At 49.6% G+C, this 17,411-nt stretch overlaps 1 protein-coding gene across 1 annotated transcript in view; it reads left to right on the top strand.

Annotated features, from left to right (window-relative positions):
* The window catches only part of LOC147886979 (uncharacterized), an 874,612-nt gene that overhangs the window by 89,731 nt on the left and 767,470 nt on the right, over positions 1-17,411 (top strand). The window contains exon 5 of the mRNA XM_087394085.1: positions 15,506-15,760. Coding sequence (XP_087250211.1) covers positions 15,506-15,760 — 255 coding nt within the window. The remainder of the gene's footprint in view (positions 1-15,505; positions 15,761-17,411) is intronic.

Below are 17,411 nucleotides of genomic sequence, written 5' to 3'. Positions count from 1 at the left end.
GGGGAGCTGGTGACGAGGTAGGGGAGCTGTTGTCGAGGGCTTGAAGCAGGAAGGGAAGGGGAGCTGGTGACGAGGTAGGGGAGCTGTTGTCGAGGTGTTGGCAAGCCCGCTGAGATAGAACGAGATAGTGGGGCAGGTGGTGACAAGAGGGGGAGTTGATGGTGATGAGAAGGGAAGCTGATGGAGAAGCACGGAGGCTAGAAAGGAAGCAGGAAAGGAAGGGGCGTTGATGACGAGGCAAGAAGGAAGTTGGCCAGGTGATAACGAGAAGGGGAGTCGATGACGAGGTCCAGAGAGGAAGCTGGCGAGGTGATAGTGAGGAGGGGAGCTGGCCAGGTGATAACGAGAAGGGGAGTCGATGACGAGGTCCAGAGAGGAAGCTGGCGAGGTGATAGTGAGGAGGGGAGCTGGCCAGGTGATAACGAGAAGGGAAGTCGATGACGAGGTCCAGAGAGGAAGCTGGCGAGGTGATAGTGAGGAGGGGAGCTGGCCAGGTGATAACGAGAAGGGGAGTCGATGACGAGGTCCAGAGAGGAAGCTGGCGAGGTGATAGTGAGGAGGGGAGTTGGCCAGGTGATAACGAGAAGGGAGAAGGAGAATTGCGATGGAGGGAGGGCTGCAGGAGAAGGCTGCAGGAGAATTGCGATGGAGGGAGGGCTGCAGGAGAAGGCTGCAGGAGAATTGCGATGGAGGGAGGGCTGCATGAGAAGGCGCTGGAGGGGAGGCTGCAGGCTGCAGCAGGAGAATTGCGATGGAGGGAGAGTCTGCAGGAGAAGGCGCTGGAGGGGAGGCTGCAGGCTGCAGCAGGGGAATTGCGATGGAGGGAGAGCTGCAGGAGAAGGCTGCAGGAGAATTGCGATGGAGGGAGGGCTGCAGGAGAAGGCGCTGGAGGGGAGGCTGCAGGAGAATCTGAGGGAGGGAGAGGGGGCTGCGATCTTGATTGAAGGGGCTGCAGGCTGCTGTAGGATTGCGATGGAGGGAGACCTGTAGGAGAAGGCTGCAGGAGAATTGCGATGGAGGGAGGGCTGCAGGAGAAGGCGCTGGAGGGGAGGCTGCAGGAGAATCTGAGGGAGGGAGAGCGGGCTGTGATCTTGATTGAAGGGGCTGCAGGCTGCTGTAGGATTGCGATGGAGGGAGAGCTGCAGGAGAAGGCTGCAGGAGAAGGCGCTGGAGGGGAGGCTGCAGGCTGCAGCAGGAGAATTGCGATGGAGGGAGAGCTGCAGGAGAAGGCTGCAGGAGAATTGCGATGGAGGGAGGGCTGCAGGAGAAGGCGATGGAGGGGAGGCTGCGTATGGTTTCGTTGTTGGGAGGGGGACAGCCATAAATACACAACCAAGAGATCCAAATTTAGAAAAGTAAGCCAAAAATAGCATGAGTGGGCTGCAAGATGCGGTGGAGGAGGTGGATGAGCTGATCCCAAGGATCCACACTGAGTTTAGCCAGATGCTAAATATAGCACTGGTTGGAATTGGGAGATAAAGGACAGACGCTGAATTTGGTGGCTAAATATAGCCTGGGTGGGAGGGGGTAGGTGAGAGAAAAAGCGGTGTGGGCAAGAGGAAATATTTGAATGAACGCGGTGGGAAAATTGGAATTTGAATTTTACTCTCTCTTGTATAGGCTATTGGATAAGGGTGTCATAGAGGTGAAGGAGGGGAACCAAGGATGAACAAGGGGTGACATTGATGTGCCCATAGGTGCCTGTGGGTGAAAGCGGCAAGAAGTGACCTAGGGTGAACAGGGGAGAAACAAGGGGTGACATAGGGAGGAGCATAGGTGACAGAGAGTGAGCTTGGGGGTGACCTAGGAATGAACAAGGGTGAACTAGGAGTGCACCAGGGTGACCTAGGAGTGAACATAGGTAACCTAGGAGTGAACATGGGTGACAGAGAGGTGAACATGGGGAGTTGACATAGGAGTGAACAGGGGTGACCTAGGAGTGAACATGGGTGACAGAGAGGTGAACATGTCACGAGAGGTGAACATGGGGATTTGACATAGGAGTGAACAGGGGTGACCTAGGAGTGAACAAGGGTGACCTGGAGGTGAACAAGGGTGACAGAGAGGTGAACATGGGGAGTTGACATAGGAGTGAACAGGGGTGACCTAGGAGTGAAGAGGGGTGACCTGGAGGTGAACAAGGGTGACAAAGAGGTGAACATGGGGAGTTGACATAGGAGTGAACAGGGGTGACCTAGGAGTGAACAAGGGTGACCTGGAGGTGAACATGGGTGACAGAGAGGTGAACATGGGGAGTTGACATAGGAGTGAACAGGGGTGACCTCGGAGTGAAGAGGGGTGACCTGGGGGTGAACATGGGTGACAGAGAGGTGAACATGGGGAGTTGACATAGGAGTGAACAGGGGTGACCTAGGAGTGAACAAGGGTGACCTGGAGGTGAACATGGGTGACAGAGAGGTGAACAGGGGGAGTTGACATAGGAGTGAACAGGGGTGACCTAGGAGAGAACAAGGGTGACCTGGAGGTGAACAAGGGTGACAGAGAGGTGAACATGGGGAGTTGACATAGGAGTGAACAGGGGTGACCTAGGAGTGAACAAGGGTGACCTGGAGGTGAACATGGGTGACAGAGAGGTGAACATGGGGAGTTGACATAGGAGTGAACATGGGTGACCTAGGAGTGAACAAGGTGACTCGGAGGTGAACATGGGTGACAGAGAGGTGAACATGGGGAGTTGACATAGGAGTGAACAGGGGTGACCTGGGAGTGAATAAGGGTGACCTGGAGGTGAACAAGGGTGACAGAGAGGTGAACACGGGGAGTTGACATAGGAGTGAACAGGGGTGACCTAGGAGTGAACAAGGGTGACCTGGAGGTGAACATGGGTGACAGAGAGGTGAACATGGGGAGTTGACATAGGAGTGAACAGGGGTGACCTGGGAGTGAACAAGGGTGACCTGGAGGTGAACATGGGTGACAGAGAGGTGAACAAGGGGAGTTGACATAGGAGTGAACAGGGGTGACCTGGGAGTGAACAAGGGTGACCTGGAGGTGAACATGGGTGACAGAGAGGTGAACAGGGGGAGTTGACATAGGAGTGAACAGGGGTGACCTAGGAGAGAACAAGGGTGACCTGGAGGTGAACAAGGGTGACAGAGAGGTGAACATGGGGAGTTGACATAGGAGTGAACAGGGGTGACCTAGGAGTGGAGAGGGGTGACCTGGAGGTGAACAAGGCTGACAGAGAGGTGAACATGGGGAGTTGACATAGGAGTGAACAGGGGTGACCTAGGAGTGAACAAGGGTGACCTGGAGGTGAACATGGGTGACAAAGAGGTGAACATGGGGAGTTGACATAGGAGTGAACAGGGGTGACCTAGGAGTGAAGAGGGGTGACCTGGGGGTGAACATAGGTGACAGAGAGGTGAACATGGGGAGTTGACATAGGAGTGAACAGGGGTGACCTAGGAATGAACAAGGGTGACCTGGAGGTGAACATGGGTGACAGAGAGGTGACCATGGGGAGTTGACAGAGGAGTAAACAGGGGTGACCAAGAGGTGAACAGCGGTGACCTGGAGGTGAACATGGGTGACAGAGAGGTGACCATGGGGAGTTGACAGAGGAGTGAACAGGGGTGACCAAGAGGTGAACAGGGGTGACCTGGAGGTGAACAAGGGTGACAGAGAGGTGAACATGGGGAGTTGACATAGGAGTGAACAGGGGTGACCTAGGAGTGAACAAGGGTGACCTGGAGGTGAACATGGGTGACAGAGAGGTGAACATGGGGAGTTGACATAGGAGTGAACAGGGGTGACCTGGGAGTGAACAAGGGTGACCTGGAGGTGAACATGGGTGACAGAGAGGTGAACATGGGGAGTTGACATAGGAGTGAACAGGGGTGACCTAGGAGTGAACAAGGGTGACCTGGAGGTGAACATGGGTGACAGAGAGGTGAACAGGGGGAGTTGACATAGGAGTGAATAGGGGTGACCTAGGAGTGAACAAGGGTGACCTGGAGGTGAACATGGGTGACAGAGAGGTGAACATGGGGAGTTGACATAGGAGTGAACAGGGGTGACCTGGGAGTGAACAAGGGTGACCTGGAGGTGAACATGGGTGACAGAGAGGTAAACATGGGGAGTTGACATAGGAGTGAACAGGGGTGACCTAGGAGTGAAGAGGGGTGACCTGGAGGTGAACATGGGTGACAGAGAGGTGACCATGGGGAGTTGACAGAGGAGTAAACAGGGGTGACCAAGAGGTGAACAGGGGTGACCTGGAGGTGAACATGGGTGACAGAGAGGTGACCAGGGGGAGTTGACAGAGGAGTGAACAGGGGTGTGACCAAGAGGTGAACAGGGGTGACCTGGAGGTGAACAAGGGTGACAGAGAGGTGAACCTGGGGAGTTGACATAGGAGTGAACAGGGGTGACCTAGGAGTGAACAAGGGTGACCTGGAGGTGAACATGGGTGACAGAGAGGTGAACATGGGGAGTTGACATAGGAGTGAACAGGGGTGACCTGGGAGTGAACAAGGGTGACCTGGAGGTGAACATGGGTGACAGAGAGGTGAACATGGGGAGTTGACATAGGAGTGAACAGGGGTGACCTGGGAGTGAACAAGGGTGACCTGGAGGTGAACATGGGTGACAGAGAGGTGAACATGGGGAGTTGACATAGGAGTGAACAGGGGTGACCTAGGAGTGAAGAGGGGTGACCTGAGGTTCAACCTGAGTGACAGAGAGGTGAAGAAGGATTAAGGAGGAGGGTGTGTCAGAGAAGGCAAGGGCTATCTCCGTCTTGCCAGAGAAGGAAAACTCAGTTTTCATTGGTCTCTCACCAAAGAGTGCAACGGGGTAGAGAGTAGAAGCTTGACAGGGTTAGGAAAGTAGAAGCTTGACAGGGTTAGGAAAGGGAATACATTGTTGTTGTTTGAATAAATAGAAATTCAACTAATAGGAATGGAAATCCTTATCCAAAGAGAGAGAGTCAATGTGGATGATACTTCTTTACCCGTGAGCCATTTACAGGTGCTGGTAACTTCTTGCCCTCCAAGGTGGCCAAATAAACCCCTCCACTGGGAATAATCCTTGTGATAAAGAAGGGCCCTGTCCAACCACTAACAAATTAGGGTTTATGCTTCAGGAACTTACTGGAATATAACAAGACCAAGCTGCCAACTTGGAATTCCCTCTTCCTGAGATTTCTGTCATGCCATGCCTTCTGCCTTCTTTGCCAGACTTCCTGAGCAAGGATCGCTTCACGACGATGTTCATCCAAGGCTTCAAGATCCCTCCAACAAAATCCAATCCCCATCTATAGAAGGGGGGTAGAGGGCTGGATGGCTGAAGGGGAAGGTACTCCCGTCGGGTAGGCTTCGGCCCCCCTCTTTGACATGAGTCACAGCGGCGCACATAAGCATAGCAGTCTTGGAATAGCTTTGGCCACCACAACCCAGAGCGCATTATCTTTCTAGCAGTGGCCTCTAGTGCCATATGACCTCCCCCCATTCCTGAGTGAGCCTCCTGAAGGATGGATTGTGTTTCATGAGGGAGCACACACCTCCTTAAAATGTGGTCCTTCCCCAACTTGTACAGCTGACCCACGATCATTTTGAAAGGAGCAGCCTGAAGAATCTGCCTCCGCTTTTGTGCTGGAGTTAACCCTTTGGAGAACTCCCCTGTAGACAACAAGTGTACAATGTTTGCATACCATGGGGGAAAGCAATCCACAGCAAACAGGCAGTCATCTTTTGGTACTGTGGCCTCGACACGGAAGAGGCCCGCATCTGGAAGGTCATCATCAACTCCTATGGCTGCTTCACCTGAAGAGATCCTTGACAAGTGGTCTGCTGGTTGATGTAATCGGCCTGCTCTCACTAGGATGTCAAAGTCAAACTCTTGAAATAGAAGAATCCATCTCCCCCCAAGCGTTGGTTTGTTCAGTAAGTACTTGAGAGCTTGATGATCAGTAATGATGATAAACTTACTGCCCAAGAGATAGTGCCGATACTTTGTCATGGCATAGACCATGCCCAAGCCCTCGCGTTCAGTGGTGCTATAGTTTCTTTCTGCTCCATTGAGTTGTCTGCTTGCAAAGTACACAGGTAGGTCGAGTTTGTGCTCTTCATCTGGTTGGGCCAATATCGCCCCAATCGCCAGCCCACTTGCATCTACATGCACATGAAAAATGACGTCCCATTGAGGTTGCCGCAAGATGGGTGCCTTTACTAGACGATCCTTGAGGTTGTCAAACGCCAGTTGTTGAGGTGCCGACCAGTTGAAGGACTGCTCCTGCCAAAGGAGTTCCGTCAACGCCACCGCTAGTCACTACTGATGTAGTCATAGAGGAAGTGTACCCAGATGGTAGGGCGTAAGTGGGGGGTCTCGGTGTTGCAGAGGGAAAGGGTGAGAACATGGAAGATGTGGGGGTGAAAGAGGATGGGAGAGCATTTGGGAAAGAGAGGGACGGAGTTGAAGTCATGGATGAGTAAGCAGAAGGGAAGGAAGAAGGTGGTGGAAAAGGCAACACCGGTGTGGATGGAAAGGGAGATGAAACCATCATGGCCTGTAAAGGCATGGCCGGAGCAAAAGTACCCCCCAATGGAATAGATGTAGAAGAAGGATTAGCTAGGAGCCCGGAGCTATGCATAACAGATGAGGTAGCAGCTTGTCCACAAGAGGTTGAGGCGGGAGCAGATGGAATCACCACTCCGGTAGAAGACGTGGTTGATGAAGACATCGTTGCAGGAGGAGGAGAGGGGCTGCCTTGACCTTGATGAGTCCCTGAGGAGTCCTCGTCCTTAGTACCCTCTTCTTTCACCTGTTCTCCGCTTTGCACTTCTTCTTCTCGGAGTCCGGATCTGACCACCAGGGTTCCTGTTGGTCCAAGTCAATGAGAGTGTCGATGAAGTTACTTGCTCTGGCTACTGCTCCAATGGGCTCACTTTGTGCTCGAGTTGAGGACTTCGCAAACTTACGTCGCACGTAATGCTTCTTGTACCTAGTTTGGTCTGCCGGAAGTCTTTTCTCCACTCTCCTCAAGTACCTCCTAGTTCTCTCACTAGCTCCTTCAAATGTTTCAGAACTACTCGGCATAAGACCTGTCTCTAGGACCCTAGATCACCACTTCACTCGTGCTACTCAACACCAGCAGTGTCCCACCGTGATCGCCATAAACTGTCTGAAGGGGGGGGTTTCCTAACACTTCCGGAAGTATTACCGGAGGCCTAGGGCCACTGGTGCGAGAAGCGAGTAAGACGTGCCATAAGTGTCACTGATGGTACGTAGGTGAGTGCTTGTCGATGGTGTCAACTATGTGCAAGCGGAAGATGGTGTCAACTATGTGCAAGCGGTACAAGTGCTGAAGTGATGTGAGCAAGAAAAAGACCAAAGCGGAACAACATCATGAAAGCCATCCCTCGACATGAACAGCAAGGAACTTCAACCACATGACACAGGTCCGTTGTACCAGGTGAAGGGAGAGGAGGGGAGGAGAACACAACGAAAAGAGATTTTAGAGTAGCGAGCAGAGATGGGAAGTAGCATAACTCATTAGAAAGCAAGATGACTGATACACTCCCAGAAGATACACACGAGGCGAGCTCTTGACTCTAGCCTCTCACTCCTTCACTCACGCCTCTCGCCCCTGCCAGAATGTCCCTCTCCCTTTTTCCTTTCCCCCTCTTCACCTTCTCCTCCTCTGCTCCACCCCCCGCTCCCAATCTCCTCTCCCTCTTCCTATTGGATGTCTTCTTGCACCCTTAGCCATCCTTAGCCATTCCACCGTTTGTGGGCCGCTCTGTCCTTGATGGCTTCCGCAACACTCCAGCCTATCCTGGGTCAGTGAATCCCATGCTCCATGTGTTCTCCTGCCTATTCCATGTGCTCCTGACACTAGTTGGTTGAGAGGGTTGGTGCACCACCTATGCCTCTTAATTGTTGGACTGCTTCCCATGTGCACCAACAGGTGTATCCCGTGTACCATTGCGCCAGTACTTCCCTCTGATTGACTTTGACCATGGTGAGTCGCGGTTGAGGTTTGGCACTCTTCGGTCATGTATTGCTTCCGTCATACCCAAGTCATGTCCAAGTCATGTCCAAGTCATGTCCATGTCTGTTCCATGTCAAGTCATGTCCATGTCTGTTCCATGTCAAGTCATGTCCAAGATGTGAACATATGTGAACATGCTGCGACTAGGTATGACCAAGGTCTAACAACTTGGCATGTTGCTGAGGTGACCATGACGTGACCCATGTGTGACTCTTGGTGAGTTGCCATAAACTTTGAGTACAACAAGTAGGCAGTAGGGAAGGAAGGAGGTGGTGGAAAAGGCAGCACCGGTGTGGATGGAAAGGGAGATGAAACCATCATGGCAGGTAAAGGCATGGCCGGAGCAAAAGTACCTCCGAGTGGGATAGATGTGGAAGAAAGATTAGCTAGGAGCCCGGAGCTATGCATAACAGATGAGGTAGCAGCTTGTCCCCAGCAGAGGTCGAGGTGGGAGCAGATGGAGTCACCACTCCGGTAGAAGAGGTGGTTGATGAAGACATCGTTGCAAGAGGAGTCAACCTGATGAGTCCCTGAGTCCCTGAGGAGCCCTCGTCCTTCATACCCTCCTCTTTCACCTATTCTCCGCTTTGCACTTCTTCTTCTCCGGAGTCCAGATCTGACCACCAAGTTTCTTGTTGATCCAAGTCAATGAGAGTGTCGATGAAGTTACTTGCTTTGGCTACTGCTCCAATGGGCTCACTTTGTGCTCGAGTTGAGGGCTTCGCAAACTTACGTCGCACGTAATGCTTCTTGTACTGAGTTTGGTCTGTTGGAAGTCTTTTCTCCACTCTCCTCAAGTACCTCCTAGTTCTCTCACTAGCTTCTTCAAATGTTTCAGAACTACTCGGCATAAGACCTCTCTCTAGGACCCTAGATCACCACTTCACTTGTGCTACTCAAAACCAGCAGTGTCCCACCATGATCGCCATAAACTGTCTGAGGGGAGGGGTTCCTATCCTTCTGAAGGTGTTACCGGAGGCCAAAGGCCACTGGCGTGAGAAGCATGAGTGTTGCAATGCTCATCGCACTGAGTGCACCGTGCAGTGGTGTGCAAGTGTCATATGCTATACTGCAATGAACAATGACATACGAGTGCACTATGCTAAATGACAATCACGTGAGAACTCCACAACATAAGCAGAAGAAGAAAACCTCGTCATACACTAGTGAACAATCCCCATATCGGGAAGAGACAAGAAAAATGAGAAAGTGACCAAGATGGCCAAAGTACATATCTTTGGAATAGGATCTACAGGTCACAAGTCGCAAGTCACAAGTCACAAGAACACACAGGTCTATTCCCATAGTAGACAGAGGGGTATACACAAGTCTCTCCACACTCTCTCCTTGGCGAGCTCGTAGCTCCAGCCTCTATCTCTCCTCACACTCTCCTTTTGTCCCGCTTCAATACCGAACTCTGAATGCTCAATGCTGAATGTCCCCTCCCCTCTCCACCTTCGCCTTCATCCTCATCCCCCGCCTTTGAGGGTCTCTTCTTTGCTAAGAATCTCCCCCTCTCTTCCCATTGGTCATCCTCTTATCTCCTTAGCTGTTGAGGATAGCCGTTGGACCGCTGGCTCTCTTGATGGCTATTTTGACTTCGTGACTTCTTGACTCGCCAGCCTCTTGTGGTCAGGATGGTGTAAATTATCCATGTGCAGGTGAGCTAGATCATCGCACCACTGAACCACTAAACCATTGTGTAACTGTAAATACTCGTGACTGCTCCATGTGCTAAGCTCACTCTCCATGTGCGCAGCTCTCGATGAGATCGCCTTGGGCATGATACTCCTAGTTGACTTGTGGTTGAGATGTGTCGACGCATGGTTGCCTCGAATAGTACTCCTGGATGAACCCGTGTCGTCAACTCCTCGTGTCGTGTGGCTGACTTGTGTTGACACATGGTCAACATGTGGTCAACACCTGTCATCATGTGGTCAACGCCTGTTGACATTGGTCAACGCCTATCGTCATGTGGTCAGGGGTGTTTCTACTGTAACAGGTTCACGGAGTTTGATAGTGCATGTGAGTGATGAGGAGTGGGCAGAGATAGTATGGAATACGTGGGCTTTTGTTTGAAGGTTTTCAAGTTGACATTTGCTTTCTGTGGTTCACAGAAATTATTGGACTTTGGTAGTGCATGTGAGTGATGAGGAGTGGGCAGAGGTAGTGGACAAATCTAGAGAGCAAATTGTGCTAGCGGAGAGCAGAAAAAGGAAGGCAGGAGCGGATCGAGGATCAAAGAGTGTCAATGTGTGAAATAAGGATATCTGGGGGAGGAGGAAAGGTATTGGGAGGTAGAAAAGGAGCAAGCATGGCGAAGAGAAGCTACAAGGGGCGACCCAAATCCCGAAATGGAATGATAGGAAGCAAGGAGTAGCAGCAGCATTGAGGGGAGGGGGAGGGGGAGGGGGAGGAGTAGAGGCGAAGAGAGTGAAGCTAACTGCAAGGGGATATCATGATCGGAGGAATCTACCAAGGTGGGTAGTGCAAACACCTCAAACGCTCACTTATCATACAAAGCCACCTCTCAGAGTGCTTGAATGCCCAAGTGTATGCAGAGAGTCACACCGTCATCACTAGCCTAGCAACGCATATAGAGGTTGTTTACACACCGTCAAAGGGTGCCCAAGTACAGCCCATCATGTGGGCCCCAACAGCAACGAGTAGTATGGGATGTGTAGCTGATGCTGAGCGATGATGCCATGTCAAAGGTACACTTTGTCGAGCACAAGAGGGAGACGCACCAAAACCTTGCTCGTTAGGCGGCTGCACATGAAACTTTCTCATGTCTTTTCTTCTTCTTTGGGCAATCTCTGGCAAAATGCCCAAAGATCCTACAAATCCCACACTGGTCCTACCTTCCTACTATCTTGACTCTCAGTTGAAAAAGAGAGCTATCGTTCTCCTTCTCGATTTTGAGAAGGCCTATGACAGAGTGGACTGGGGTTTCCTGGAGGGCACTATGAGGAGGCTAGGCTTCAGTGATAGATGGATTTTATGGGTCTCCTCACTTTACTGTCACTCTTCTAGCAGGATGGTGGTCTGTGGAGGCAGAGGACCGGCTTTTCAGCTATCCAGATCGGTACGACAGGGATGCCCGCTTGCACCTTACCTTTTCCTTTTCGTAGCGGAGGCTATGGGATACTTTATGTAGGCTACCAGTCATGGCACTTTGGGCCTTCATCTGCCTATCCGGCAGGAGCAGGAGCTTCTGGACACTGAGTTTGTTGATGATACGGCATTGACAGTCAGAAGAGATGCATATAGTCTTGCTACTACTGCGGATGCAATTGACAAGTTCTGCCTAGCCTCAGGGGGACTTGTCAATTGGAACAAATCAAAAGGCATTTGGACTGGAGCTCAACAGGATACCCCAGCATGGGGAGGAGACAGAGGCTTTGCATGGATACCCAGAGGCACCTCCACGAGATATTTAGGCTTCCAGGTTGGCATTGAGGTGTCCCCGATGCAACAGTTTGCCCCAGTTCTTGAGAGTATCCGGAGAAAGCTAGCCTACTGGAGTACGGCTAGACTCTCTTTGGCCGGAAGAGCGTTGGTACTCAACCAGGTTCTACTAGCGACTATGTGGTATGTTGCGTCATGTTGGTGCCTTCATGCTGACTCGATTCGTCAGGTGAGGAGACTGCTTCGAAACTTTCTGTGGAGTGGTGGGGATGGTTCTGAGGACACTAGGGCTAGAGTTTCATGGGATACTATCACTTTACCTTTCTCGCAGGGAGGACTTGGGGTTCTTGATCCGGAGATCCAGAGCAGAGCCCTTTTAGTCAAAATTCTTGTTAGAGGTTTGACTCCAGGAGATCAGCCATGGAAGCAGTTCCTACTGCATGGGATTCACCAGTGCACCCCCAAAGCAGCAGGTCAGTGGGCAGGTAGAGTCAGTTGGATCTTCCTAACGGACCAGTATTCTCAGCCTTCCTCACCACTTGTGAAAAGGCTTGTTCAGATATGGGATCTTTTTCGATAGGACCTCATCAGAGCAGTTCCCTCCTCCAGAGAGAAAATTGCCCGACAGCCACTTTACCATAACCCCCTAGTTTGGTACCAGGGATCTTTCCTTGGTACAGAACTTAGGACTCCCTTGGCGAGATGGCATGCTCAGGGGGTTGTGACAGTCGGAGATTGGTTTAGGGAAGGTATAGAGATGTCAGAGGAGGTGATCAGAGATAGACATGGGCCACTTGGACAGATTGCTGACACCAGATTACTGATCATGAGAGCTATTCCTCATGAGTGGAGGGATGTACTTACAGATCCAGCCTATGTTGATCCCATTCTACTTGGTCAGGTTGTTTTAGTGAGGCTGGGCTATGTATTGGAGTTCGGCACCGTTTATTTATTTTGAGAATGACTCCTCTTACAGATTGTATCCCACTCAGCCCCTGGATCGTCAGGCTTCTTTGGCAGAGAGTCAGGGTCATTGGTTGCCTGGGTAAGGCATGGGCCATAGATCCTTCCAGGTTGACCATTGCAGAGGATATTAGATGGAGACTTTGGATTTTTCAAGGTCGACCTCTTGCGGAGCTTGACTGGGACCCAGGTGAGTGGGCATGGCCTGCTCCGGTGGCAGGCGTTCGTCCTCTTTCTTTCTTCCAGTACTCGACGAGGGCAGGTTACATGCTTCAGCAGAGAGACTCTCATCACATTCCATCTGCCTCCCAGCATTGGCACGCACAGGGACTTACTGCAGAGCTCTTGCTGAGCTACTGGACTCACTTTTGGGGCATCAGTAGAGCCAGGAAATTCTCCTACTTTCTTTGGCTCACTATACATAGGGGCATACCTGTGGGTACTTGGCTCCAGCAGATGGGTAGACCCTCCTTGTGTATGCGTTGTCAGCTTGCGGAGGAATCTAGCAAGCATTGTTTATGGAGTTGCACCAGCTCTAGAGTGGTATGGACAGGTATCTTTAGGTTGTTCTCATATGTTACATCTGAGTCCTTTCTGATGACGTGGGGCGCTGCTCTTTGGGGGAGAGGATCTAGAGCCATTACTCTCTTTGAGTCAGAGCCAGGAGACCTCGGTTTCTTCATGCAGCGTCACCAGAGACGGGGTCCCACGGAGGCCAGCATCATGGAACCGCAGGATTTACTTTTGGTACCGGTACCAGCACAGGATTCCATGCCTACTTCAGCTGCAGGGTCAGCTTGGGAGGTGATTTCCAGCATTAGCCTATGGCGGATATGGTGTTCGCGATGTTCTTTTGTCCTTGGGGACCATTTAGGCACGGAGGCTGACACTCTCGCTTCCATTTGGGCAAAGATTATCTTCACTCTTAGGAGTCAGTGGGAGAGGTGTACAGGCACTTCTTTGGCAGCTCGTGGGAAACTTCTATCCTTCATGAGGACATGGGACTGCTCTTTATTTTTTCACTTGACCCCTTTTGGGATGTGGTGGCATTTTAGACCACCTCCATGGCTTTTTTGCCACATTGTTGAGGCTAGGGATAGAGTACTTTCTCTCCCACCTGTTGTATGATTTGTTTTCAATGGAATATATCACTCTTTATTTAAAAAGAGAGCTATCGGGGCACTGAAGCATGATGCGGTCGTCCGAAATGTTAGGATCTGAGACAATGGCCCTAACTCTACGCACTCCATCTGATCTATCGTCTTTTCCCCGCTAAAGAGGGCAAACCAGGGGGGGCGATCTCAATGATCAATTCAATTGTAGCTTCGATCGTGGCAAGTAATCAATGGTATACACTTGGGGCAATCCTGGAAATCTGATAAATAGAGATGTCATTTGCCTGTCCTCTTCTACTAGACCGAATCCAAGAGAGAAGGGATTGAAGGAAATCTTTCTGGAACCAAGCGCTAAGGGGATGGCATTGAACATAGTGCTCGCAGCAGCTCTAGGAGTGTCAAAATCCATTTAAAAGAAACCTCATCTCAATAATCGAATGTCAATGAAACATGGGGTGAGGTCCATAGGTAAGGCCACAAGCATCCACCTATGATCTGAAAGGGTGGGACCCATAGATGTGTGCGAAGAGTGTGGTAGACCTCTCAAGCTTCATGTCCTTTTGCAAGTGCAGCGGCTCTTCTTTTGAGAAAGTACATGTTCTTGCAACCGGTGGAATTGGGTGAGGATCAACGGGATGTGTCACCATTTGTCAATCAATTGTGGAAGGCCATTTCAAACCAGTTAAAGATCGATGCATCATTTGGAGAGGGTTGATAGAGAAGAGAAAAGCTGGAAATCCTAAGGGAAGGGAAGGAGAAGGAGAGGAGAGGAGGGTGAGGCAAGAGGCAACCTAAGGGAGGGCTAAGGGAAGGAACCCAAGGGAAGGCTGAGGCTAAGGAAGGGCTAAGAGAAGGCTGAGGCTAAGAGGGGAGGGCTAAGGGAGAGGCCAAGGGGGAGAAAGAAGGGCTGAGAGGGAGGGAAAGTGGCTGAGGAAAGAGGCTAAGGAAACTGATTTGGACAGAAAACTTTATGGCCCCAATATAAAAATGAATTGGAGGAGATCCAAGGCGACGGGTGAAGAAGAATGCGACTTAAAGCAGCCCATTGAAAGTTTGAACTGTAGCTGTCAAAATTGCGGCCCTTGGAGCTGAAGAGACCTCAAAACAAGATTGGACTATCACAGATTGTTTTGGAGCTATTGAGGGCGCCTTTGCCGGAGCAGATAAGTCTTTTTTTTATTAGGTCCCTGTAGCTTTCTAACCTTTGAGAAAACCAGGAACAACAGGGGGTGTGAGGTGACTTGCAGGCCACAAAACCTCTCTTTCCAGCAGTCACGCAAATGTCCCTGTCCAGCAGTGAGCTGCCACGATGGGAGGTGAGGGAGGGAGGATACTAGGAGTTGAGGCTAGAAGGCTAGAACTCAAGGTTTAGTTTTTGACTTGGCTCTATAATGCATAAAATCATAAAAAGAGAAGGCATGCATGTTTTGCTGGTAGGTTTCCTTGATCTTAGAATTGGGTATTTAGATGCATCTGTTTCTATTTGCACCTCGCTTAAACAAATTCTGACTTTTGTTGTAGCTATGATAAATTCCCTTGTCACAATGCTCAAGGCAGCTTGCAAAAGAAGTTTAAAATTTGCATGTTTACAATGAACAAACAAACCAGAATACTTAATTGCTCAATAGGCTTGATTGGATAAATACGTAAGGTTCTTATTCATATCTAAATTATCTCTGTGGCACCTTTTTCAAAGCTCCTTGGAAGCTCTCTCATATGTCTGAGCTTTGTTAGGAGATTTCTTATGGAATTCTGAAAAAATTGTGTTTTTTTTGACCCGATCGTCTTGACATGAGTGGTGGATAGGAACAAAAGGATAGCTTGTTTTCTTGTTTCCAAATGGTTTTTTTTTTAACATAGCAGTGGCCCACAACCTTAAAGTATCTTTCAAATTATGAAACACTATTTTTGTAAGTTCATGTATTTTGGAGCATTCACATTAACTTATAAGTTTATACCTCTCTTTTTTCTGAACTCCAATGATTTTATTGTATGCTTGACCTAGGCAAGGATGCCTTCCTATTGAGTTCTCTATGAAGAATGCAATGTCACATTTGAGGGATGGAATTTCCAGAATTCTATGTGTGGCAGAAGAGGCTTTCTTGTTAGGATTGCAACGTTTTTACAAAGAAATGGACATGACTGGTGTATGCCTTTTCAATCCGCTGTTATTTACTCTACCACGGCCATTGAGACTGGAGGATTTCCGATTGCTTCAAGAAGACTATATTAGAGAAATGGCAGACAATTTTCGGAATGAGTAAGAAAAACTCCTTTAGAAAGGATTACAATGGTCACAAGATCTTATGGGTTGAGATATCTTTTCACGTGTATATATGATTCATAAAATTTGGGTGTCAAATCCCAAAGACATGACACCAATGACACACATGATCTTTAAGCTGAACTCCAAATAGAAAGCTCACATTGAACATAGTTATATTTCAAGATTAAAAAACAAACATTTTGGGCTTACATGTAAGTTAACTACATAGTATGCTCAACCTACATTCATTTTAAGAATTCTCTAAAGAGCTCTTGAAGGAATCATGCAAAAAAATGGAGAGACTGTTGATCAAATGTTTACAAAATATTGAAAAAGAAATGAGGTGAGAGGGGATCTCCAATCATTGAAATTTAACTTTCTTAATTGAATTATACAACATGGACACTTTCAAAGTTTGTGGAGTCTTTTTAATAGAACAGTAACCAATGACGCAATGTGGATCAAATAGGTTTGTAGATGTAGCAAAGGTCATAGTTTCTAACTTCCTCTTCAGGAAAAGCATTATATTTTTTTTCAAAAAGAGACTTCTATTAAGTATTAAAGAAAACCGTTAGAGCAAGCTCCATACGGGATACACCATGCAATCCATGAAAAGCTCAAGAGCCAAAAAGAAAGAATTGGGGCTGATAGTGCCATCTCAATCCAGTAGAGACCTCCGAGAAAAAGGGAGAACCCTTCCAAACTTGAAGAAATACAGTCCTTCTAGAAGAGGCTGCCCGTGAAGGGCCCTGCATGCTAGCCCAAATGGCTATCAAAGTGTGAACTGTGTCAGTCCAAATACCCGTGAACACCTGTGAAGGGTGTATCTGGGTGCCATCCAAGGCCTCTGTACATCTGGCTCTCCAAATGTGCCAAGAGGAAATGCTAGCCAAGATCTCCCAAGAGGTGTCCACTGAAGCATGAGAAGCCCTGAAGGGAGTAAGTGGTACATCCTGAAGAGAGTAGGGCTCTATCACCTGCCGGCGGACTGAGAGTGCCCAAGAAGAAGACTCACCCTCATAAAACACCTGGGGCCCAGTAAGGGATAACCATGCGACCGAGCCCCAAGTCATGAAGAAAGGGGAAGTATGAAAAATGCTGAGTATCCTCGCAACCCCTTTCCAAATAGTCCTCGCCTGACTGTAGTCCCAAAGGCAATGTCGCACTAACTCCTCTGCAGAATGACAGCGAGGGCAAGTGGGATCAGCCCCAAAACGTGATCTCCATAGGTTCACTGCAATCCGTCCATGAATAGAAAGCCAAAAGAAAAGAGTGATCTTTCTATTTCTGAGGGATTTCCAGAGCCTCCTCCAGAAATTCCTACGCAAATCTGCAGTGATGAAGAAGCTGTCCCAATGGGGGGCTCTGGAGGGAACCCAACCCCTATTGTTTAGCTGAAATCTCCTGGCATTACCAACCGTGAAACAAAAGAAAGGAATCCCCCTCTCTCGATGCCCATGATCTATCCACTCCCACTCTCCTAGATCCCAGTGCAAGCACCTAATAGGTGCACCTCCATACAACCACAACCTCCAAGATCCCAAGGCCAAAAGCAGAGGGTCGGGGTCTAAGTACCACTCCAAGCCCGCTCCATGGTCCACAAAACCAGCAATCTTGACAGGCTGAAAGGCAACCTCTAGAAGAA

Source organism: Dipteris shenzhenensis, chromosome 23 (assembly GCF_047967505.1).
Source record: "Dipteris shenzhenensis isolate YYH24624 ecotype China chromosome 23, Dip_SZ_1.0, whole genome shotgun sequence".
Classification (NCBI taxonomy): Eukaryota; Viridiplantae; Streptophyta; class Polypodiopsida; order Gleicheniales; family Dipteridaceae; genus Dipteris; species Dipteris shenzhenensis.
This window is presented reverse-complemented; position numbering and strand designations above follow the sequence as displayed.